Consider the following 25950-nt stretch of genomic DNA (forward strand, 5'->3'; position numbering starts at 1 on the left):
TAATACCCTAGTCAAGTGGAAGGTCAAAGAGGCTTATGACTATATAATTTGGACATAGGCCAGTTTGGTTTTCAATTTACCTTGAAAATGCATGTGAATATGTCCACTTCACTAGAGATCCCAACTACCTAGAAACACGGAACCCGGGCCAAATGAAAGATCTATGTCCAAATAGTGGTAAGAGCCAAAAAAGTCAAAATCACCAAAAGTGGACATAGCGCAGTTTGGTTTTCCAGCGATGATATATAGGCCTAGTGAACACTACGACTTGGACTCGAACTCGGCCCGATGCTCCCTGACTTGGACTCGGATTTGACTCGGTGAATTGAATATGACTCGACTCGACGTGACTCGAGTCAAAATTATATAGGTCAAATTGACTTGTAACAGAGTTGTAACTAAGTCACAATAAAGGTTACGAGTGACAAGTCAATCTCACTTTTATAGTTTTGACTCGAGTCAAGTCGAGTCATTTTCATATCATCACAGAGTAAGTTCGAGTCCAAGTCAGTGAGTAGAGGGTCGAGTCTGAGTCACTGTTGTGACTCGAGACCGATCCGGTTTTATCCACTTCTTTCAACTCTGCTCGAGTGATATAGAATGGCTCGTATTCGTAATATCGTAATTTTCCCTCAGTCCTAACAGTTTCTGGCCCTATTTTCCAAGTATCAGGACTGATAGACGAAATACCAATAATTTGGTGACTTTACCATTCTTCGAAGTTACAATGAAATGTGTGTCTTGGCCGTCCTAGTCTCGGGTCGAGTCATTTAATGTATTTGAAAAAATGACTCGAGTCACCAAAAAGTCATGATTCAAGTCATTACAACCCTCTTAACCTTGTGATTTGGTTACCTTACATAATACATACAACCCTAGATTTTGGATATTCTTAGTGGGACAAAATCATGTTAGTCTTGTTGCAATCAACTCTAGTGCTATCAGCTTATGTTATGAAATTTTTACGCACCAGCAAGGAAATGATCTGACAGTCAACAACTTCCTTTAGTCGTGATCATAATTTTGTTGTAGCAGATCGGTGCTAATTGCATCCTCACAAACACGACATTCACATTCTGTTACATTACAGACAACTGTATCATAGTAAACACAACTGCTAGAATATGAGTACGTCAACTGCAGTTAATGTTGTTCCATTGGAGACTGCTAGCGACATAGCGGAGAGAAGAAACGATGTATTGTCACAATATCAGGTGAGTGGCTTTGCAGATTGATTGTCGTATCGAAGATATATATTGACTGCCATTCTTCACAACATGTGATATATTGGTAATACAATAGACACGTGGCTGCGATTATCTTGTCGTGAAGGAATATCTGTTAACAAGAACAATGAGGACTGAATCGTTTACTAAATTATCCAAGTCTACCAGTAGTTTAATGTTTTTTGATATTTATTCTTGCATGCACTGGTTCCTTAAGCTCCTTATAATAAAAGTTATTTAGCACAAGGCTACTTAGTACCTGTATAATATAATATCTCATCTTTGCACAATATGGCATTTACTCCTAGCCATTTTTGATTTTTAGGACCATTTATCATTTGTCGCGGTGCAATCTAAGTAGCTTATGTCCATTTTTCAAATTTTGAGAAAATCAAGTTTTTAGGGCCATATTTTGGCCATTGTTACGTTTGCCACATTGTTTCAAAGTTGAACATGTCTAAGATCTGTCCGAAATGAAACGGAAGCTTTACTAGAGCTTAATTCTCTCAAATTATAATGGACATAACGTCACAGTGGTATCAAAGTGACTTGTGTTCATTTTACACATTTTGAGAAAATTGTCTTTACGTAAAGTTTTCATCTTCTTTCAGCCATTTATTGGCCCTGATTAACTTTAAATTAATGAGACGGACTGTGAATTAATGAGAATAACCGTGGCTATGATATGGCCGAAAAAACTGGAAATTTTTTTAAAAACCTAATTTTTGAAAATTGAACATATGCTACTTGGATACCACTGCGACGATAAAGCTACTTTTATTCCACAGCGCGACTGCGGACCGCCTTTTTAAATTAATTTTCCAAATTTTTCACTCCACCCATTCTCACCCTTGTGTTATCACGTTTGTTGTGCCAGTATATATTATTCTGATAAAAATTTCACGCTACCGGCACCTCTATTCCGTTAGGCTTTCAAAGATGCTCTGGCATTGAGACGCCAGCAACTACAGGACGTCCTTGAGCTGCAAAACTTTCGACGAGACGCGAATGAGTTGGAAAAATGGATCGGCGAGAAGATGGCGATTGTCAACGATGAGAACTGGAAGGACTTGACCAATTTAGAGGTGCTAATTTTACTGAAAAATTTGTTCAATTACCTAGAGTTCAATTGTATTCTGAATTTTCCCCTTTTATGATAAATGAAGGCTTAAGTATCTAAATTTTTCATGTTCTCCAGAATCGGTTGCAAAAACACGCCGCGCTCGAAGCGGAAATCAACGCGAATGCAGGAGCTTTGAAGAAGCTAGACGACGCTGGGCAGGAGATGATTGAAAAGGATCATTTTGGAAAAGATAGCGTAACTGTAAGTTTTTCTTGTCTGCGATGTTTTCTTACTTTGGAAATGTGTTGGTTGGGGCCGTTCAAAAAAAACTTTTTTTCCTAAATCTTGCTGGCTAGGTGATTAAATCGTTAATTTGCCTTAAAAAACGACACACACCAAATTTGAATTCATTCCAACCGGTAATCGCGGATTTCTTACAGTTTGGAAATTTTTAATTTGCTAAAAAGTGGAATTTTTTCTGTAAACCCCATGAAAATGTTGCGCTGTCTTCAAAAACGATGCAAAACAAATTTTACTCAATTCCAGCCCGTAGAAGCGGAGTTATTTGAGTTTTTCTTTGATAATTCTTGGATTATCCTTGATCGGTGGATAATTCAAGAATTATCATCGAAAAACTTAAATAACTCCGCTTCTATCACCTAGTCAGTAAGATTCAGGAAAAAAGTCCTTTTTGAACAGCCCCAGTGTTGGTGTTAAGCTGTTCAAGCCTGTTTTAATAAGCTTATAGCATTTATCCTAGAGCAGGCCCACTGTTTTTAAGCAGATTATACAAACTACCTTTTGTATCAGTAGTTCTAGTTCAAGTTGCGTATTTTGAAATATGAGTAGTTCTAGTTGTCTATTTTAGAAAAATTAGTCGCCGAACAGCTAGAAAACATTTTTAGCATGAATCGTACTGCTGTGTCATGCTCATGCAGCCATTGCTAGCTCAGAGCCGTCACTGCTAACTTTGGCGTGGCCAGTTTTTTTTTTTGGGTCGAAACTGAAACTTGTGAGGATATTTATGTGGAAAGTCGATCCGACAAAATGAAACTAACAAGTTGCTTTGAAATTGAATCTATTTTGTTGTGTTTTAGTTAGTTAGCGGTTAGTGGCGTATTTTTAAAGATGATAGATGCAGTCGCCGATAGCACATGCTTGGTGTCTAGGTAGTTTCGAATGATTCATATCTGCCTTGTGTCTGATGACGCATTTCAAGATCATTTCAAAGTGTTTCAAGTAGCATTGAGTGCGTGGGTGTTACTCCCAGCCATGCTCTCAATGTAGTATGGCCACAGTACTGAATAATTAACGATTTTGAAGTATCAGTACGATGGTGCATAGAATCCCAGCAACCAACTCTGGATCACTGATAGTGCTACCTTGAGATGCAGTCCAAAAGCCAAATACCACAGAGGGGATAATGATTTGATTTTTTATTGACACTTCAAACATCAATGGCGTTGAGCAGTATGAGCACTTTGCCGCCAAAAACTGTTCAAGCAGATGTTGTCTGTTACCTGTAAATTTAGCACTGGAAATGTAATAACAATCATTATTATGAAAGCGATGTATCAATATTGTATCAATAAGTTTTAAAATTAATGTTTCACTGCAAATGAGTGTGCATTGTGATATATGGCATTTGGTGAATTCGGCGTGTTGAATTTAGGCACATGGCGAATTTGGTATCAGATATGCATTGTGATATTCTGCCCTTGGTGTATTAGATATCTTGAGTTGAGCACTTGTTGCATTTGGTATGTATTTATTTTTCGGATGATGGTTAAGGTTAGATTTTGGTTTAGGTTAGGAATAGGGGCAGCCAAGTGATGAATTCACCAAGTACCGAATTCACACTCCCGCCACTAAATGCGGCTCAGGCTGATGTCACTTACTTAGTTTCAATTTCAAGTACCTCAACATCTCAGCTTACCACTCTTTCTGGCTATCTCTGTATATCACGATAAGTCATTTCTGTTCTCTTGCATTTCATTTACCAATTTACCCGAAATTCCGCCTTTGTGTCGCAGGATCGATTGGAGGAGCTTCACAAGCTTTGGGACGAATTGCTCGCGGCCTTAAAGTATCAAGGGGAAAGACTCCGACAAATGCGCGCACTTGTCGATTACATTCGGGAATGTGACGAAGTCTTATCTTGGATTAAAGACAAGGTGGGTTCCTTTTCAAAGCTGCCTTTATTGGATTGATTTTCTTTACAGCCCTAATCCATATAAATGATTTCACTCTAAGGAAGCGGTAATTGCGTCTGGAGAAGAAGGCAAAGATGTGGAGCACGTGCAGATGTTGCAGAGAAAATTCGACGAGCTTCAAGCGGAAATCGTTGCTCAAAGCGACAGAGTCAAAGAAGTCAACGAAACTGCAGACCGTATGGTGAGTGGAATACTGAGTGCTGACTAGTCCTAATCATTTTGAACATCTGATCCAATAATCGACATCTTCTGCTTCGGATCGAGCCTAAAGCTACTCCATTTCACCTTCCGAAATCGATACAGGTTGAGGAGGAAAATCACCCTGAAGCGGACGCAATTCGCGAAAAACAGAAAGAAGTCGCCGACTCGTGGGACCATTTGAACGAGTTAGCAAAAGAGAAGAGTGACAACCTGTCGGCGGACGCTGAAGTTCAAGAATTCAAAAGGTTTGCAAGTTTATGACTGATGCTCACGTAACCATGGGCCAGCAACCAGTCGCAGGCTCCAAAGAGCTCTCGGCTGAGTCTAACATTAGTGTTTCAACGAGGTTATGAGGACAGATAGTACAAACTTCAAATGCATAGCTAGAACTAGAACTACTCGCTTTCAAAGCAGGCCGCTACAACTAGAACTGGTGACCTTTAAAATCCACAATTATCCAACTACCTCGCAACTACAACTAGAACTAACTATTGAGCTATGAAATATTAAAGATATAACATTCGACTTTGAAATGGGAGGGGTTTCGACAGCCAAAGTTCACCCCTAGCTACTATTAGTAGTAATGACTCTGAGCTAGCAATCGCTGTGAGAACGTCACACAATAGAACACTGGTTTCACGGATAGCGATAACACATGTTTACTAGTTGTTCGACAACTAAGTTTTCATTAAATACGCGACTGGAACTAGAATCTGGAATTACAACTAAAACTAAATAAATCAGTAGTTAATTGACCACAATGACTTAGACTGATAGTTTGACAATGTCTGACTGAGGCATAACCATAATTGAACAATGTTATTGCCAGTTTTGTCTGGTGAACTAATCAGTTTCTCTTTGATTTATGCTTTCAATGTTTTGTGTTCCTCGTAGGGATGTGGAAGAAACGATCGGCAGAATGAACGAAAAGGAAAAAGTACTTCTGTCGAACGACGTGGGGCACGACGTTCCCTCCGTGCAAGCTCTGCAAAGAAGACATGAAGGCGTGGAGAGAGATTTGGCAGCTTTGGAAGAGAAGGTATGGAATCTCGTTGCAATTGACGCAGAAGTATACCACAGAGGTGGTGTGTGCCATGAATTATTCAACGGCATTGATTAAGAAACGAACTGCCCTATCCGTTACCGTTGCTTATTGTACGGTTTGAATCCTTTTGGAAAGTAATGTGTGTTTGAACTTGACTGGGATGCGCTGAAAAATGGTCTGCGACTGTTACGAACAAGTTTAATTTCTCAATAAAAATACTTAAACATGTGACTGGCGGTACTAAATTTGAATATTGATTTCAGGACTACATTCTTTGCAGTAGGTCCCCTTCGCGTGCCCTCTTATCAAGAGTTTATGTCACAATAACAAGCCGTAACTCTAGATAAGGGCAACACGAAAATTGTTCGCAATATTCAATAAAAGTGGTAGCCTATTCACCTTTCCTCAAATGACGGATTTAAAAGTTACTAGTTGATGATACCGATTTACCGATTTGTGATGAATAGCATTTTTCATGTAGCCCACTGTTCGAGTATCTTCGCGTACGGCACAATGCTTCGATCAATATTGACACAAGACATCAGTGCGGATGCGTCACTTACTTACTTAAACCTCTACCGGCACCGTACAATTGTCCAGAATATCTTAGAAATTGGTTTACATCTATCCGATAACCTCGGACCTATCACCGGCCTGTGCCTGTAAATAGTTTCTATTGATGACATTTCCACAACCGATTGTTATCTCAGATGTCAAAGCTACAATTTGAGCGAGATTTGCCATGCCCAGTGTGTTGTTATATTCCTGAAAATTCCTGTATTCATCAGTGCAATTTCCAAATCATTCGTATTCCTGGTAATGGCGGAAGGTTCGTGTGATTTTGATTAATCACAAGGAATTTTTCCAATTCTATCGCGGCAAAAACCTGTCCGCTGTCCGCGTTTCAGGTCGCCGAGCTCCAGGCCGAGGCCGACAGACTGGAAGACCAACACGAAGATCTGTCTGTGGAAAAGGAGAAGGACGCCGTCAACGAACACTGGGAACGTGTCACCGACGCGGCCAAGAAAAGGAAGAAGGATTTGGACGAGAGTTATGATCTACAGGTTTGCTTGTCGGGAGACCGTTTTCACGAAAACTTTAGGAGCGAATCGAAATAGGCCATAGCACAATTTGACTCTGACGGTACTTTCTGTAATTTGTCTTCCAAATCAACTTGTTTTTTCAACACAAATACCTGGTGGTACCAGTTTCTGTTATGCTTGACATGACTCATACACGGAGATAATCTAATAAAGGTAGGTATCTGAGATGAAGCTGCTTCAGTAAGATTAACATACTCATACTCATGAGTGTTGACACAACCAATTCTGAGAGTCTTGGAGGCACAAAACTTCAATATACTATTGAATAGTATGTTCAATTGTTCATATTGAAATGAACATAAATATTTTCAGCTGCCACTCGTCACTTGTCAGCACTAACATATCTTCAGTCTGTTAACAGTCGCATTTTCATGCATGAGATATCATTATTGGTGATACAACGCTCTTTGTAATTCTCTACTAGTTGCTGATAATTACCCCTGACGAGTGTCAGCCAAAAATATTTAGGTTTATTTCAATACGGATACATTGCTCAATTGTGCACCAAGTTGGTCTTACATGCAGCCTGTTGAAATTATTGTCATTGAAACGAAATCCCGACTTGTGATCTACTTCGAAAGTGGCTTCGACCTGGGTAAAATTTTCGAAAATTGAAGCTTAGAGAAATTGAAATACTTGGAGAGAAATTGAGGTAATATTTATTGACGAGATTCACGGCTTTCGGCGTCACTTACGTGTATTGCGAGTCGTATCTTGACATCCCGTATCGCTACTTAAGATCGGCGATACGGCAGTGTCAGTAAATTACACTTATTCAGAAATTTCTGGCGGAATGCCGCGACCTGGTCCAGTGGAGCGAAGACATGGAGGACCGGATGCTTGCTAGCGACCTGGTCCATGATGTCGTCGGCGCGGAGGCTTTGCTAGACAAGCACCAAGAGTACAAGGTTTCGTTTTGCCGATAATGCCGCCGCGTACATGTTTTAAACCTGCCCGTTTCTCAACGTTCAGGGAGAAATCGGAGCTCATGAAGGCGGATTCAATCATACGATTGCGTTTGGCGAGCGTTTGATCGACGAGGGTCATCCTGCTTCGTTGCCGGTCGGACGCGAAAGGAAAAGCTCTGGCAGTTCATCCTCAAGCTCTTCGAGCTCATCTTCATCGGACGAGGAGCAGGAAAAATCAGCAGCGTACGTTTGGTATTATGGCTGAACAAAATCGAGTACCTCAGTGATTCGATTCTGAATCAAGTATTAGGGTTTGAGTCGAGTATTCCAGTGTAAATTATTATGATGTCATAGGAGAATTGATGATGTAGAAAATTCAAATACGGCATAGTTGTAATGACTCGACTCGAGTCACAATTTTCTGATGACTCGACTTGACTCGAGTCATTTTCTCAAAATACGGAAATGACTCGACTCGACTTGGTCTTGAGTCATTACGCATGACTCGAACCAAGTCATATGACTCGAGAGTCAGACGTTGAAGACCGACATTTCATTGTAATTTCGGAGAATAGTAAAGTAATCACACTATTGGGATTTTGTTTATTGGTCCTGGTACTTGAAAATGCGACCAAAAACTGCTAAAAGTGAGGAAAATGAGTATATTACAAATCCCAACCATCGATATCACCAAATAGAGTATTAAAGGCGGATTTAACAAGACTTTCACTGGGAACTGAGCAGTCAACACAATGACTTGGACACGGACTCGACCCTCTGCTCGATGACTTGGACTCGGACTTGACTCGGTGGTGAATTGAAAAAGACTCGACTTGACTCGAGTCAAAACTATGACTCGGAGCTTGTGACTTGATTACACACCTGAAGTACGGACCTTAATGTGAACGCAAAGCAGATAGTGCCAGTTCTACGTCACATAAAGATCAATTAGTATCGTCCTCATACTTATGAAAACGAACTCTGTTTGATATGAACTGAACTTGGTTTTTGTTCATAATGTAATTTTATTTCATAGCCTTCGCGAATTCAGTAATTTTAATCTGATTTGAAAAAACAAAAAGAACTAGCTACACTTCTAAGTCTAATCTGACTTGGAAAAGATTCAAACTTTCAAGTTGTCCATTTTTACTAGGCATTGTTATGGTGATACATCAATCCCCAATATTTGCAGGCCCGCTCTCATACCGCTAAGACTCAACGAAGTGAAGGAGAGACGTCAAGAAGTGCTGCGCGTCTGGGAAGAGAGACAGTCGCTGTTCGATCAATGCCTGCATCTTGCGCTCTTCAACAGGGACGCAGATAACGCCGAGGCCTGGTTGACCGCTCAGGTGGGTTGGAGATACCATCATTTTCTATGCAAGATTATATTAGTGAGAGTAGCCTTCAAATCTAGATAGAGCCGAGTGATGCTTTACTACTGCTTGGCGAGATCGAGTATCCAAACGAGTATTAAGCTTCAAGTCTAGCTTTTGAGTACCATTCGTAATGTCATATACTGTACGACTGAATTTTAAACTTCACAAAACAGCTGCACAGAATAGTTATTGCTATGAACGTGCGTAGCCTATTGCTACATATTATAAATACTGTAAGAATGTCAACAGATGATTCAGGAATCTATGGTATTAAAATGATAATTCATGTTGATAAAATAGTTCTTCGTCATTTGGATTTTTTTTGTATTCGTAAAATCAAGGTATTATACTGCTTGACCGGAATAATAATTGTTGCTTGACCAAGACTACAGTTCTTGAATCATTGCTTTATTTGAATAATTTACTCGAGCCTATGTGGGAGTAGACACTTTTGAAGGAGGCAAAACCACAAGGAGAATGCACTAGTGCTTTGAACAATATCTATGTATGTATGTAGTGTAGCTGGAAACTACGCGACTGTGCCTGAAAATTTTCCGAATATTCTTTCCGACAGATTTTCGCCCTCGATTTATCATCAAATTTTCGTTGCAGGAGTCTCTGTTGAAAGAAAACGACCTCGGCGACTCGCTGGATTCCGTTCAGGCGTTGCTAAGGAAACACGACGACCTCATCAAATCTGCAGACGCTCAAGAGGAGAAGATTCGGGCTGTGGACGAGCACGCCTCAAAGCTGATCGACGCCGGGCATTATGATGCCGACGAAATCGGAGCCAGACGGGATATTGTAAGTAGCGCTCGACCGAAATTCATGAGTAGTATTAGGGGTGTTCAAAAATGACTTTTTTCTCAAATTGTACTGGCTACTTGATAAAATTGTTAGGTTACCGTAAACCGGGGCAACGTTGGACTCAAGGGTAACTTTGGACACTAAGCAGTAAAAGATTTGAGCGGTTGTTGATGGAAAAGGGTTGCCGCTGGATGTCCAATTCTTTTTCATGAGACAACAGTACCACAAGTAGTCTCAATAAAAGATGGATTCATTTCACTACCAGTTGAACTTGACCCAACATTGATAAATTAATGGCGGGGGTCAATTTCATCAAAATTGATGGCCATTAAACTTCTTACAACCAAACATAGACAGCATGTGATTCATAGATTCAAAACTTGGCAGCAGATACCTCTAAGTAGTCTTAATCCATGGCAAAAATCTCAGTGGGCTCACCCTTAGATCAATACAAGAAAATGTGATGTCCAAAGTTGCCCCGTCAAATTTTATCAGAACGGGGTAACTTTGGACAGTGGAAAATGTGATATTTATAGCTCTGGAAAGTGGCTGCTTCATCTGTGTCAAAGTGTATCGTCAACTATATTCCTTATGACCGGCCTGATGGCTTTTTAGAATGGAATGAGAAGGTTAATAAATTAGGAGTTTGCCAATATATGAAAAATCGGTAGGCAATGAGCTGAGAGATTGTAATCGGGTGTAAGCTACTTCAAAAACTTATCACATACTCCTAAAGATGTGCCTGCTGAATATCGGATAACGGAAATTATGACAAATATACTCATCAGAGGACATAAGAAAGGGAAAGTGTATCTTTTAAAGAACAGTAGTATATTTGAAATCGGCAATAAATCATGGTAACATGCATAATGTTTGCTGTCGATTTCTGACACTGCCAGTGGGATACCCCTTATCACCATCTGTCATTTACAAGTACCAATTGGTGAAGGCATGAGGGATAATTGAGATAAGGGATGAAAAAGGGGGCATGACCCTTCATAAACTACCTATTTTTTTTGGGGGGGGGGGGGAGGGCGGATTAGATAAAAATCATGTAATAGGCCAGACATATACTATTTGGTTTCAGTTTTAGCCACTGCTCTCATCAACTCTTACCAAATAAGCCTCATTTACGAGGTTTCATAAGCAATAGAGTGTAAAGGCATACAAAAAACTACATTGTCCAAAGTTACCCCACATGCAGGGGTAACTTTGGACACGGATAATTTACGAAAATATGGTACTTATTTATGACCATGAAGATTTTGGATTAGGTAATTCTAATCTTTGCTCCATGAGTATGACCCATGAAAAACACAAAACTTGCCTCCCCTACACCCTAGCATTTCCAAGATACAAATCGCAATTGTTGAAAATTGTTCAAAGTTACCCCGGTTTACGGTACCGAATTTAAGCCTACACACCAAATTTGGTTCAATTCCAGCCAGTGGAAGCGGTGTTATTGCCGTCGAAAAATTTGGATCATGAATAAAATAGTATTTACGGTGACCAATTCTTCAATTATTTATAATAGTGGTGCCCACCGTAAATACTATTTTATTCAAATCCAAATTTTTTCGACGGCAATAACTCCGCTTCCACTGGTTGGAATTGAAGTAAATTTGGTGAACATCGTTTCTATAGACAACCTAACACTTTCACGGGGTGAGCCAAATTTGGTGTGTAGGCTTAAATTAGGTAACGTAACAATTTTATCATGTGGCCGGTTCAATTTGATAAAAAAGTCATTTTTGAACACCTCTGATGGACAGGGGGTTCAGTGATGGTGCCCCTTAGGCTTGGCCTACTTCCGAGGCTTGCTTGCCATATTTACTCGAGTGAGTCTGTTTTCTACTACAACCTCTTCTGCTTGAAAAGATTTTAGGCAAAATTACATGCTTTTTATATAATTCGGACTATTTAAAGTTCAATGTGGTTTTAAGATGAGTTCGCGTGACTTTTATGAACGCAATTGTCGCAAGAACTGGGTGGAATAGCCCATGTATCTCCGTAATTAATAAATTTTCATAGATAAGAAAATCAATACTATACACTTAGGAATGTGAAAAGTATAAAATTGATTTGGGATATCTCTGCATCACACACAGAGTGAAACTGTCATAAGAACCGCACGAATTCGCACCTGCATTGCGGTAACTGAATATCTAATATTATTTTTCGAATAACATCTTCGGAGATTGTACCTATTTCTAGTGTTATCAATTATCAGCAATATCACGTTCAATCTGCTGGTGACGTGGGACCATCTTCTTCAGATTCTGAGTCGGCACGAGGCGTTGAAGAAACTGCTGAGAGAACGCCAGGCGGCGCTCACAGACTCGATGAAGTTGCAATCGTTTCAACGGGACGTCCGCAACATCCGATCCTGGATTGCTGACAAAAGCAAGATCGCGGCCGACGAGGCTCACAAGGTTCGAGCAGGATTTTGATTACTTGTAATAAGGGCTGGGTGCGACAATCTGAGTCGAGTGTCGATTGTAATGAATCGAGTTGAGTGGATAATTATTACATTTGTAATGCCAGATCTGCGAGTCCACAAATTGTCTTGCTTTCAGTTATCTATTTCAAGTAACATGCCATACGTTACCGAAGGCATGAAATCTGTCTGTTGTCGTATGTCCGATTCAAGTTCCATTACTGGACGAACAGTCGAACAATCATCACCAGAAGGGCTCCTGATTTTTCGAGTGCCGCAGACAAACTCCATAATCAACGCAGTTCTTATTCAATTGAATAATATATTCATGTTGAAATAAACCCTGATGTTTTCGACTGACACTCGTAAGGGGTAGTCGTCAGCAACTGCCGGGTGTCATCCGGAAATCGGGTTTATTTCAATATGAATATACTATCCAGTTGTATATTGAAGATCTTTTCCTCTATAAATTCCAATTCAGCACGCCGCCATTTTGTTTCAAACAGGACCCGTCTAATTTGGAAGGTAAATCCGAGCGTCACGCCGTTTTCGAAGCGGAGGTTCTGGCGAACGAGGGCCGCGTGATGGAATGTCGCGACAATGGCCGACAGCTGGTGCAGGACGGGCATTACGCGGCTCGGGAAATCGAACACGACGCCGACGTAGTCAAGGAGGAATGGGACGAGCTCTTGGCTCGCGCCAAGGAGAGAGGTGATGTGTTGTATCTCGCATATCTGTGATATTGTACGCAAATGATGGATTTTCGGAAAATAGGGGCCACAAATACTCTGAATACTCAGTTCCCATTTGTAGGAGTATTCAAAGTGTAGGGATTTACGGGGAAAATTTGTAAATAAATATAAAAACAAGGATAGACTAGACGGCCATACGGAGACATTAGAAAAAAAGTGTTTGTTCATGGTTTACTACACTCAGTGCCGGAAACAACTTTTTTACTGAGCCATTTCAAGAATTTAGCGACAGGTATGATTCCAAACTTTGAGTCAAGTATTTGAGTACCACCTATTTTGATGCCATGACAGTAATAATCACTCGAAAAGTTCTAATCTGCATTTATTTTGTGGCCACAAGGAAATAATGCCAGTGACACATCATCCAAAACTATATCATAGCGCGTTGTGACCATTGTTAGGATCTATCATTACTTGACAATGGCAATAAAGTATGGAAAGTATATTCTTTGCTGTGAAAGCATAGATTTTTGTTATTCGTTTTTCGCTACTCGGGTGGAATCATTACAAAAGATATTAACATCATTGAACAACATCAGGCGAACTTCTGGAAGCTGCCTGTGCAGAGCAAGCTTACAATCGAACGGTGGCTGATCTTCACCGGTGGATGGACGACGTAGAAGCTCAACTAGCTTCCGAAGACACCGGGAAAGACGTGGAGTCCGTTGAAAGTCTCATGAAACGCCATCAGCTAATGGATGCGGATATTGCCGTACACAAAGTATGTGGACGCTTGGTCGTTGTGTATTTTTAATGTCCTTGATGTTTTTGCGGCATGTACAGGGTACACTGATCCATGATATACACGTACACAATCTGTGCATATGCATACCTTGAATGTATTGTATGCATATGCCGCTGGACAAGGAAGGTGCAGAAATAGCCTTGTAAGGATTTATAAGTCTTGCACCACCCCACCCCCCGGTCATGCTTAGCGCCAAGCGGGGAAGCCATGGAAAACAGTATTTACAAATCAGGTCTTTCAGAAGCCGAGCGCTTGGTAATAAATGAATGCCACTATGATTTGCATACACTTCGGGCAACATTAATTTCACGGGGCGCGTCACACATGCACATAATTCGAAAGGGTACGTTGTTAAAAAAAGCTCGAAAACCCCTGTCCTGAGAAATAGCTGTGCCGATTGTCAAATTGTCTGTATGTTGATATTCCAAGTTCTTTTAAAATCTCTACTCGTTGCTGACGATTACCCCTGATGCTATTCCGCAAACTGGAAAATCCCAAACGATTTGTATAGCTTCATCCAAAGAAACCATGAATCATTGCCAAGGCCGGCCATCCGAATGATTTAAACTTCAATCGTTGAATATTTGGCTTGGAAAGTAGCACAAAATCAATTATTACATAGGCGGTGCTACTATCGTAGTATTTGTTCTATTCTATTCAACTTGAGTGGTTCCAGGTTCTGTTCCAAGTATGCGGCACAGTATGCAATTTAATACAGAGGTTCCACACCTTTTTCACACCGTGGCCCACTTTTTCAACCTTAAACAAATTAAGAAACATTATTTTAATAAAAAAATAAACTGGTTTATACGATATCCGGTAGTTAGAATGATAAAATGATATAAACACAGCAGACAATAAACATGATAGTGAATAAATTAGTTATTTCTGCTGATATGGCAGTTAGTTTGTTTTTGCTCCGATAATGTCCTAATTGCTAGTTTGGTGTTAGAGGGAAGAGAGTATAAAGTTAAGATCAAGAAGTAGCTCCTTGCTATGCTGGTAATTTTTATTAAATTTTAAATAATTTCTTTTGTTATAACGAAGTAGAATTGAAGATGATAAATGTATTCAAATTCTTTTCATGTCATGGTCCCCCTGAAAAAATTTGATGGCCCCCTACCGGGCCATGGTCCACAGGCTGGGAACTCTAAATGTAATATAGTATAAGCAATTGATTGGGAATAATTGCTGTATTCGTCTTGATTTTGAGAAATTTCATGTCGGTACACTCATAAACGTAAACGGTGACATTAATATTCACCGATTCTTTGGAAATGAAATCAAGTTCGCTTATAAACAATATCTTGACATGTTGACAGGACCGAATTGACGGCGTCGAGGTCCAGGCTCGTAAATTCGAGGACGACGACCACTTCAACAAAGACGCCATCAAGGAAAAGCAAGAGCAGTTATCGGAACGATACGAAAAGATGAAGGTAGGCGTAAACAGGTGCGGCGGCCGTGTACTGTCGTATTTCATGTGCGGCTTCAATTCAGGCTCCCATGGATGAGAGAGGAGAGAAATTGGCAGACTCTTTGGTCGGGAAGCAAGTGTTTCGCGATATTCAGGACGAAATGGAATGGATACAGGACAAGCGGCCGCTCGTTACCGCCACTAACACAGGTTTGACGTCTGTCTTTCTGTTGATATTTTGTCGGCAAAGTAGTCACGGTATAGCCGAACAACAAGATTTCGTGAACACACAATGGTTATCATTTGGCGTAAATCTTAATACCGCTGGTCTGATGTGTGATGTCTTGCAGATATTGCTATCTGAGTCATCACAATACTGACATTGGTGTAGTCAGGGGGTTGGTTTTGGGGGTTGAAACTCCTCCCATTTCAAACTTGTACTGATGTTCATGTGGAAAGCCAATCCGATTACAATAAAATAAAAATTGATGAGTTGCTTCGGAATTAGATCTAGGTATTGTGTATTTAATTAGTTAGTTGTAAATTTTTGGAGGTAATTAGTTCTAGTTCCAGTAGTGAGTTTCGAAAAGTGAGCAGTTCGAGTTCTGGTTCCGCATTTTGAAAGTCCCGTCTGACCTACCAAGTTTTCATCGACCTGAATACTGCAAAATTCACCTCAGGCAAAGATCTAATGAGCACCCACAACCTGGTGAAGAAGCACGCCGCGCTACAAGCTGAATTGGCGGCACATGAATCCAGGATACTAGCCGTGTGCGATCAAGCAGAGAAGCTAATCGAAGAAGGTAAGCTGCCCGCATTTGATCACAAAACAAGACAAGGCGAGTCCCACGGAATTCCTTTCTTAGGTCATTTTGAGGCGGACCAAATCGACGCCAAGGAAAAGATGTTGGAGAACGCTTGGGCCGATTTGAAAGAGTCTGCGGAGGACAGGAAGAGTAATCTCGACGACGCGCTCGAGGCTCAGCAGTATTTAGCGGATGCTAGCGAGGCTCAAAGCTGGATGGAGGTAGGTGGAAACAGTCACTTTGACTTACCGGTTACCGGCGTTTTTGAACAGCACTGACATAGTGGCAAACAAGATTTTATCAATTCCCAAATTATGATTTTGGGTGGTGTACGACGTACGTGGACATCATGTATTAAGGCATCTAATCCAGGGCTGAGTTCAATCACCGTCTGAGAGTCGCAATTCATTTCTAGTCACCGCAACTATCGATTGGAATTTTTTCAATTCAGGAGACGAGTCATAAAAATTCCCAAGTGCTTCGAATTAAGATTCTAGACGTCTCAAGATTTTGGATTTTTTAATCAATTTCAAATTTCAATTTTCAGTAAATGCTGGCTAGTTCTTGATCTTGCAGTGAGTCGAGTCTTTCAAAAAACGTAACTCTGGTCTGACTCTAGTCATCTCAGTACTGCCCTAATCAGGAACCTTTCCGTTACGATACAAATTTTTCAATATTTTTTCCAACCAGGAAAAAGGTGCGCTGATCGCGTCTACGGATTTCGGCGCCGACGAAGATTCGGCCGATTCTCTCCTGAAAAAGCAGGAGGCTCTGGCGTCTGACGTCGACGCCTTTTCCACCACGGTCGAAGCGCTGCACGAACAGGCTGACGCCTGCAAGGTAATTCACAGTTAACTGCTGTGTTGTCCTGACAGACTTGTACAAACTACCAATTCTGTTCTTGAAAGTCAACAAAGTACTGTTTTTGGGGGGGTTAGTTCTAGTTCTAGTTCTAGTTCTAGTTGAAGAGTTTGAAAAGTGAGTCGGCTAGTTCTGTTTCTAGGTGTAGTTGCCCATTTAAAAAAGTAGTTGCCGAACAGCTAGGTACCGGTGTTCTTTTGTGTGATGTTCTTGTAGTCATTGCTAGCTCAGAGTCGTCACTACTAACAGTGGTGTATGCAGGGAGTGGTTTTTTTTGGGTCGAACCCCTTCCATTTCAAGTTGGAAACCCTGTCCTTTTGAAATGCTGATTATCTCTCCAAAGTTAGGAATTAAATGTAGTTGGTTGTGTTTTAGCTAATTGGGTGAGGATTTTTAGAGGCCGTTAGTTCTAGTTCTATTCCTAGTTCTGTTCCCAGTTGTTTGTACAAGTCTGCGTCCTGATCATTTCGAAACCTTATCTTCTCAGCTGCAAGATCCGTGGGCCAGCGACGAAAAGTCAGAAAAAGTGGTGGCGACCCAAAACTACAAAGCCGGGACTGCCAGAGAGCTGTCTGTCAAGAGAGGCGACGTTCTCGTGCTCTTGTCAGCACACAACAAGGTAGGCCTCCTGGTGTTAAAGAAGCCAGCATCGCTACTTGAGTAGACGTCAAAGAAGAGGGGGCCAGTAATGAAGTACTTCTATTTTTTTGAAGAATCAAGTATATTTCCCCTACTTATTATATTATTGTACCATGATCTCGTGTCAGCAATCATCAAATTAGCTCAGACGGCTGCGCATTGAAACACGGTTTCTGGCAATGTTTTGGTCGTCGGTTCAAGTCCTGTGGTTTGGATTTTATGAACACTTTTGTGAACCCATTGAAATTTTGCCATAGAAGCCAGTCGGCCAGTCAAGGTTAATCAGTTAGCCGGGATTGCGCTTCACGTTCTGCGATCAACGCAAAACACGTGACGACGCCATGAAAAGTCGCAATTAGGAATAGGACGCTGTTTAAATTTGTCCTTGATGTTTTTGCGGCATATGCACGGACTTTTGATATGACATACATACAATCTGTGCATAGGCCTACTGCATATGCATACCATGAGTGCATGAAGTGCATATGCCGCTGGACAAGGAAGGTGCCGATATAGCCTTGTAAGGTTTTCCAAGTCTTGCACCACCCCTCCATGCTATCCCGGTAATGCTGAGCGCCAAGCGGGCAAGTCATGGACACCAGCGTTACCAATCAGGTATTTGGCCTGACGCGACCGAGGATCGAGTCCACGACCTACCGATCAAGAAGCCGCACGCTTCACCATTATGCTATTTTGTTGGAAATATTGAAAATATATTTGAATTACGGGATACAGGAGCTATATCGCCTAGAGAATTTGAGACAATTTATCCCGAAACTACTTTCACTCGCATGAAAAGTCAGTAGTTTTGCCAGCTTAAACCGATAAGGATAAGTAGGCAAAACCCACTAGGGCACTCTGAAAAAGTAGAGGCACTTCGTTACTGGTTGGCGACAAGTGTTGCCCATATACTCGTATAACTATGCCACTTATTTATATTATTGTTGAGTGACGTATAAAAACTATAGCAATACTGATATAACAGTGATTAAATAAAATCAAATATGAAAATAAAGTAACACTTATCTCATGACACACAGGACTGGTGGAAAGTGGAGGCTGCGGATCGACAAGGCTTTGTGCCGGCGTCCGTTTTAAAAGCCGTCTCGGACGAGAAGCAATCGTCTGGCAGCTCGGAAAGCAGTAGCAGCAGCAGCAGTGGTAGTGATGACGACGAAGCCAAATCACGACCGGCAGAAGAGGTCGACGGTGTCAAAGAAAGCGGCCATCCGGCTACGCTTAAGAAGAGACAGGAACAAATCGAAGACCAGTAAGTCATCGAATTGATTTCATGGAGTAATCACATTTCCAAGAAGGCATAGACGAATCTGCTTGACAGTTTTCTTGAATACGGCTACAAGTAGCTAAGACATGCACTTCCGAACACATACATAAGCAACTGAGGTATGAATAGAATGCACAGGACGAAGCAAACGATTACAGTTTGGGCTGGGAATAATCCAGTGCATGAGTGATTCGATTCTGAATGGGGTATCAGGCTTCAAGTCAAGTATTCGGGTATAACTTTCGACATGTCACAGCAGTATGAATGATGTGGGAAGTTCAAATATGCTCATTAGGGTTGTCCAAAACTTGGAAATTTGTATCGTGATGCGTTTTAACGTCTCATTCTATAGATTATAGATAAAAAAAAACGTTAAGGAGCCTGCAAGAATCTCACAGAAAAGACGTTAAGATATGATGGAAAGAGTTTAAAACGTTGCAATGAAGCATTTTTTAAATTTGTCCAAATTTTTTACAACCCTAATGTTTATGTTAACATAAATAAGATAATGCCAGCTCTACATCGCAATAAATGTAATTTGGTTTCTTTTTGATTATGCCGTTTTCATTGAATTTTGTGACAATGCTGTGGGCCGTATTAAGACTTCACAGGTATGTCATTTTCACTAACGTGCGTACCTTTATACCATGTGTTTCATGTGCTGTGAGGTTTCAAGTTTAAATTACTATCAAAATTATGTAATTTTCATTGATAAATTATCTTTTTTCACTTTAATCATTAAAATTAATATTCAATTGAGATTCAAGTACTCGAATCATTGTGTGCAGCCCTTGTCATATTTGATGATACGATTGTACTCTGAATTCTCTACTACTTGCTGACGATTACGCCTGACGAGTGTCAGCCGAAAATGTTCGGGTTGTTCAAAATTAACTTTTTTTTCCCGATTTTTGCGGCTATTTGCTAAAAATTGATAAAGTTGGCTGTAAAAACGTCGCACCCCAAATTTGGCGCAATTCCAACCAGTAGAATTGAAGATGCATGAGTTCGAAAGATTTGAATTTAATATTAAATATTACATATTTTTTTTCAAATTTTACTGGCTCCCCATGAACTTGTCAAGTTGTGTAAAGAACGATGTATTACCATTTTGGCAAAATTCCAAGTTATGGCAGGTCAAAGTTTTGGATTTGTAAATATATAGCATTGACGGTGGGTAAACCTAGTATTATTAACGAAAAACTCAAATAACTTGTGAATATACTATTCGGTAGTGAATATACTATTTAGTAGAATAATTTAATCACCTAAAATAAAACATGTTGGTAGCGGAGGCCTGTGCTGCTTTTCAGGTACGAGCGTTTGAAAATCGACTCCAAGAAACGCCTGGCCGCGTTGGAGAGATCGCGTCGCCGTCACGCTCTGTCGAGAGAGTGCGACGACCTGCAGAAGTGGATGGACGAGAAACGCGCCAAGGCCGCCGAACAGGAGAGAGAAAACGAAGGGAGAGACAGCGACGACGACGAAGGACTCGCAGCAGTGGAGAAGCAGCAAAAGAAACTGGACGAATTCCAAAAGGTAACGCTGGTGTAACAGACTCGGACACAACATTTGCCATTATCGTGGTTGTGAGAAAGTAATTCCCTCCGTCGCTTGCGATTTAATCGCCTGTTTTTTGCAATCCCAGGAATTGAAAGCGAAGGAAAAGAGAATGGAGGAATTGAATGCGGAGGCAAAAGCGCTGGAGCGCGACTCGTCTTCTTCGTCCTCCTCGTCCTCCGACAGCTCCGACGACGATGATGATGACGATAAGATTGTGGCCAAAAAAGTCGAGGTAGGTTTTGTATTTGTATTACAAACTTGTGTGTGTTGTGGACGTATTTTGCTCTTCAAAGTTTGACATACTTTGCATCATACGGTGCCGAACACGTTTTACATCAGCCGAGACAAATTAACTGAAAACTTATGGATCACCGCAACTGGCTAGTACTAACTCGATGTGATATTCTGATATGAATTGAGTAGATTGGGTATCAACCGTCTGTTCTACTAATTATTCGCCTTCGACGGTAAGACCATTTTGTCTCTCACTTCGAATTTAGTTGCCAAACCTCAACTTGACGGAATTGTTTTAGATTTTTGTTAGCTTATTTCGGCCGGTTCTATCGACCCCCTAACTGCGAAATTGTGGGTGTACAATACGAAAAACGGCCTGATTAGCAGTTCTTGGTGTTCATATAGTCCCTGTGGCTATTGTGACCTGAGTAGTTAGTACTGAAAATAAGACGAGATAGTTTACGACAGATCATCGAAAGGAGGACAATGTAGTTTCGACATCAATGTCATGGGCACCTTGAAACTAAGGTTAAGACACCCCTGTGTTATATTAAGTGTCAATCGTAGCATTAATTTTGTCGTTATAGAGTCACATGCTCAAGTGTCGCAATTTCAACTGCTGCTATTCATTGTGTCGAATGCTCAAATGTCGGGCAGCCATCTTTTTAAAATTGTTGCCGTAATATCGAATCGATTTTGAAGGGCCTACTCGCGACCAGAACGCGTCTGCAGGTTTGTAGACTTGTGCGCTTGCGTATGATCGTATCCCCCACAGGAAGGACGCGACACCATCCTCGAATGTCACCCGTTCAATTATTATGATGCATGGCAAACGTTTGCTTACTAACTATATTACCTTACAACCGTAGCTGCACAAGTCTTTTGAATGTGTCGTTGACTGTCTCTGCTATTTTTTACTAATTGCTTTATCGTGAGTGTACAATTGTACATATTGTTTGCGGTCCGGTTAGTACGACCCAATTGATTACTCGAAGATAAGTGCAACTAATTTTAGACATGACAGCACCAACCACTAGCCTGTTAACATTATTGTATCGTATTGAATTGATATCTAAGGGTGGAGATAATAAAGTTGGATTAGCCATAAAGTCGATTATTGCGTTGATCAGGACTTATCAACCCAGGATTAACCAAGCCAGTTGATCACAGTGCATAAAGTTATAGTTTTATTCTCATAGTTTAACAAACCGGCACATACTATAGATAACTAGGTATCTATAAAAACTGCGTACCATTCCTACGCGCAAATATTTCCGATAATGATCGTGCCGATTGTCTCCTATGTAATGGTTTCACTAAACAATCAACGAATTACGTAATGTATGTTGTGTACCCACCATTGCAGAGAGATATCAGTACTCCATAATCCGTTTCTTAGCTGTACCATACGAATTAGACACGACTTTTATTTCCTGATGATGATAATTCTACCTATTACAGTGGCAGTATCGTTATCAGCAGGCTGCTGTTTCATTCGACAAATTGACAACTGACTGCCAATAACGCGTTTTCGCATTATAATGCAACAGATAACGCCACTTGATTGAAAACTTGTGACACCTTGACCAATCATCGCGCGTAACCTTATATTTTGAGGTGGGGGATATAGAGTTGTGAACGCATCGGGCTGGATTAATATCCTGTGACGTTTATGATCACTTTTTCCACATATTTTTGCGACAATAATATGCCTGTTTCCACAGCAATGAAGTTTGGCTAGCTACGAATATCTTAATGACTGTAGTATGAAATCACTGCCTGTTTCCAGCATAGCACATTCAATTCTCTACACTTCGAATTTTAAATGTGTTTCGTTTGCTTTGCTGCCGTCTGCTAAAATATTTCAACCAATGTTACGACTTGCAACGTATGCTGATTGTTGAGAATATATGAGAGGTGTATTGGCGTTGTGTTGCTTGGTTGGCAAATATCAGATGTCAAACTTTGTCAATTTACACTTTCTATAACCTAACAATTGCCTGAATTCTTCGTGAATTTGCCTGTAAGGTTTGTTGCGTTACAGCCGATCAGCAGAGCTAATCAAAGTTAGTCATCGATGATACTCAAGTAGAAGTTGAAGCAGTAGTAATGCCATAAATTTCTATTCGATTACGAGTAGCAGTTCAAGTCTTGTAGATACAGAATATTTTAACAGTGGTCATTCTCTGGGGACTGCCTTTGGAATTTGCAGACACATGTTTTTGACTAAAGTAGAATGAGTAATGGTGCCAAAAATTGGCGGAATTCCTAAATTTATGATGTGTTGACACTGTAGACGTGCTACATTGCCTGTTTTTTATGAAAATTTCACTCATGAAAGTATTGAAAATCCATCTAAGATGTAAAAGTCAGTGGGTAGGTCGGAAAATTTATGAAGTAGGTAGTGTGGTAGTAATCTGTAAACGTAAATAGAAGTACTTTGTTACATACAACATCTGCTAATAAGGTTATCTGGTTCGATAGCCCGTGTAAATATGCAGTCGAAAAGTAGAATTGTTTGGCTGTATGAGCATTTTTTGCTATTTTCTGATTGTTATCGAAGACATATTGAAACTGAAGTGTTGCCAATCATCCTCCAAGTGTCAAAGTGTGTCACCACGACTATCACAGTGAAAACGCAACAAGCAAATTAATGTATTGTAATATTTACATGTGCTGGATGTCTTTTGCTTATGATTACATGTGCGGCGCGACTGGTACCTCAGATAATTTGGAGTACTTCAATCCATGCCTAACTTTCTTTAATACGTTGTTTTCATGCTGCTAAAGACTGTGAAAAAAACGACCGTTGTCTACACGCAACGGTTCATTTTCATGAAGGTACATGGTGTATAGTTGTTGGTATTTCGTGGTAGTCGTAAACGATATCGGTCCTGTTTGGGCCTGATCGTCGCTTGATACATGACGATGTTGCTTTGATCTCAGGATCTCAACCAACAATGGGAATCTCTGCACAATATGGTGACGGAGCGGAATGAGAGTTTGGGATCGGCGCACCAAGTGCAACGCTACTTCAGGTACGCACAACAAGGATTGACGGCATCACTAGAAACGTTTGATTTTTATAAATTTTTTTTTCAATTTCGCTCCATTGAAAAAGTAATAAAAACAGCTTGAATCGGGGGAGGATATTCTAAGCTCCACTTTGCCACGTAGGGTGAATCCCTGGGCCCGACTTGCGGCTTTTCGAAGGGGGGTTATTGAACATGTTATATTTAATTGAGAAGTTTTTTCTTAATTCCTCGCTATTGAAAAGACAGAAACAGCTTGAATTGCGCCGGCTGTGCGCGACAAGATGAACCCATGGGCCTGACTCGCGGCTTATCTGGGAAAACATTCAACCGATAACTTTTATTTGTTATCAATTTCACTCCATCGCAGATTCGAAACCGGCTTGATTTAAGTATAATAATATTCTATGCTCCCCTATTTGCAACTTTACCCAGGGAATTATTCATATGGATCAATTTCATAGATCTTTGAATTTTCGCACCATTTCAATGGCAAAAACCAGCTCGAACAGGGGTGAATAATATTCTATGCTCCTCACTGCGTTATGGCCCCAACTGGCGGATTTTCCAGGGAACGTGTTTTATTACTTTAAAAGATTATTTTACTAAATTTCACGCCATTGCAAAGACACTATTATTCTATGCTCCTCTCTGCTGACTCTGCATTACGACCCAGACTTGTGCCTTTTCCGAAGAATTATTCAACGTATTTTATCTATTCCCAAGAATTTTTCTGAATTTCGCATAATTTAAAAGACGAAAATGGCTTGAATCTCGGAGAATAATATTTTATGCTTCTACCTGCACTGTGTAACTAACCCAATGTCTTTTCTGGTAAATTATTCGACTTATAATCTTCCTAATCAATTTCACAGAGACGCCGACGAAACCAAGGAATGGATCGACGAGAAGAGCCAAGCGCTTGACACCGACAACCTCGGCACGGACCTGCCCACTGTCCAGGCCCTGCAGCGAAAACACGACGCTCTCGAGCGAGACCTCACCGCCCTCGGCGACCACGTACGCACCCTGGACGCGGACGCCTCCCGCCTGGCCGAAAAACACCCCGAACAGGAGGACGCGATACAGCACAAACGCGAGGAGATTAACGAAGCTTGGCGCGAACTTGACGACAAGTCTGCGGGGAGGAAGAAGGCACTTGCAGACTCGTATGAGCTGCAGAGGTTCATGGCGGACAGGAGGGAGATTCAGAGATGGATGAGGCACATGTACACACTTGTTTCTTCCGATGAGGTTGCTGATGATATGGCTGGTGCTGAGGCGTTGCTGGAGAGGCATCAAGTGAGTTGGGGCGATGATTGATGACATGATTGCTATGACTCGACTCGAGTCGCAATTTTTGTTGACTCGACTCGACTTGAGTCATTATTATTATGAAATTTTTGTCAGACCTATTGCTGGTCGCATAATCTGCGGAATGCTATAGTTTTAGTGACAACATTTCATCTGCAAACTGCTCTTATGACTAAATTTGCAAGGATAAAAGAACGATGAAATGATCAAGTCGGTGCCTTGTTTTTCCGTAGGAACACCGTTCGGAGATCGACGCTCGGGCGCCGGCGTTCAGCGCTTTGGAGAAACAAGCGGACACATTGGCGCAAGCTGATCATTACGCGGCTAGCGATGTTGACGCTGCGTTGCAGGAGACCTTCAGAGAACGCGAAGAATTGGAAAAGTGAGCATGGTCTCATTCTATTGTCACAATTAACTAGTCGCGTCGACATTAATAGCCTGTGGACCAAGTGTATTTCGTTTCATACAAGTCAAAAAAAGTCAAAATTTTGTCAAAACTGTAGCGTCAGGTAGAAAAATTGTCGTTGTATCGTAGACATTTGCACTGTAGCACAGTTCTGACATTATGCGCGAAGACACATAATTTACATACGTGAGGGTAAAATTTTGTCAAAATTAAGCTTTTTAAGGTAAAAAAATGTCAAAATTTTGATTTTATAGTTCAAAATCTTTCGTTGTTTTGGTAAAAAAATCTCCCTACTGAAGATATTGTCCGTTTAATGTGATATTTTAGTGCTCATCATTGATATTATAAATAGCCTATATAAAAGTAGGGCGATTATTTTTCGACACTGCAAAAAAAGTCAAAAATATTGTCATAATTGTTTACAAAATCAACGTTTCTTCTCTATTATTGGCAAGCTACTTCAAAAGAACAGACAATTTCAACTAGAAATGTACTGCAATTCGGGCGTTGTGCGCAA

General features: G+C 40.8%; 1 protein-coding gene across 8 annotated transcripts in view; it reads left to right on the plus strand.

Annotated features, from left to right (window-relative positions):
- The first annotated feature begins 1054 nt into the window (after window positions 1-1054).
- Window positions 1055-25950, plus strand: part of LOC145449853 (spectrin alpha chain, non-erythrocytic 1-like) — a 50330-nt gene continuing 25434 nt past the window's right edge. For 5 of the 8 annotated variants that reach the window (XM_080328291.1, XM_080328290.1, XM_080328293.1 and 2 more), the window contains exons 1-29: window positions 1055-1214; window positions 2156-2311; window positions 2425-2550; window positions 4323-4463; window positions 4543-4683; window positions 4806-4948; window positions 5598-5742; window positions 6657-6812; window positions 7631-7759; window positions 7824-8002; window positions 8952-9108; window positions 9748-9939; window positions 12219-12374; window positions 12886-13090; window positions 13671-13852; window positions 15199-15315; window positions 15377-15503; window positions 15974-16096; window positions 16160-16320; window positions 16790-16939; window positions 17448-17579; window positions 18640-18869; window positions 20198-20423; window positions 20533-20679; window positions 21384-21413; window positions 23472-23522; window positions 23628-23719; window positions 24589-25015; window positions 25261-25409. In XM_080328291.1, coding sequence (XP_080184417.1) covers window positions 1125-1214; window positions 2156-2311; window positions 2425-2550; window positions 4323-4463; window positions 4543-4683; window positions 4806-4948; window positions 5598-5742; window positions 6657-6812; window positions 7631-7759; window positions 7824-8002; window positions 8952-9108; window positions 9748-9939; window positions 12219-12374; window positions 12886-13090; window positions 13671-13852; window positions 15199-15315; window positions 15377-15503; window positions 15974-16096; window positions 16160-16320; window positions 16790-16939; window positions 17448-17579; window positions 18640-18869; window positions 20198-20423; window positions 20533-20679; window positions 21384-21413; window positions 23472-23522; window positions 23628-23719; window positions 24589-25015; window positions 25261-25409 — 4460 coding nt within the window. In that variant the 5' untranslated portion in view covers window positions 1055-1124. The remainder of the gene's footprint in view (window positions 1215-2155; window positions 2312-2424; window positions 2551-4322; window positions 4464-4542; window positions 4684-4805; window positions 4949-5597; window positions 5743-6656; window positions 6813-7630; window positions 7760-7823; window positions 8003-8951; window positions 9109-9747; window positions 9940-12218; window positions 12375-12885; window positions 13091-13670; window positions 13853-15198; window positions 15316-15376; window positions 15504-15973; window positions 16097-16159; window positions 16321-16789; window positions 16940-17447; window positions 17580-18639; window positions 18870-20197; window positions 20424-20532; window positions 20680-21383; window positions 21414-23471; window positions 23523-23627; window positions 23720-24588; window positions 25016-25260; window positions 25410-25950) is intronic. The other 3 variants (XM_080328296.1, XM_080328297.1, XM_080328295.1) reach the window with 2 other exon arrangements.

This window comes from Botryllus schlosseri, chromosome 11 (genome assembly GCF_051294905.1).
Source record: "Botryllus schlosseri isolate E-star chromosome 11, Bs_hap1, whole genome shotgun sequence".
Classification (NCBI taxonomy): Eukaryota; Metazoa; Chordata; class Ascidiacea; order Stolidobranchia; family Styelidae; genus Botryllus; species Botryllus schlosseri.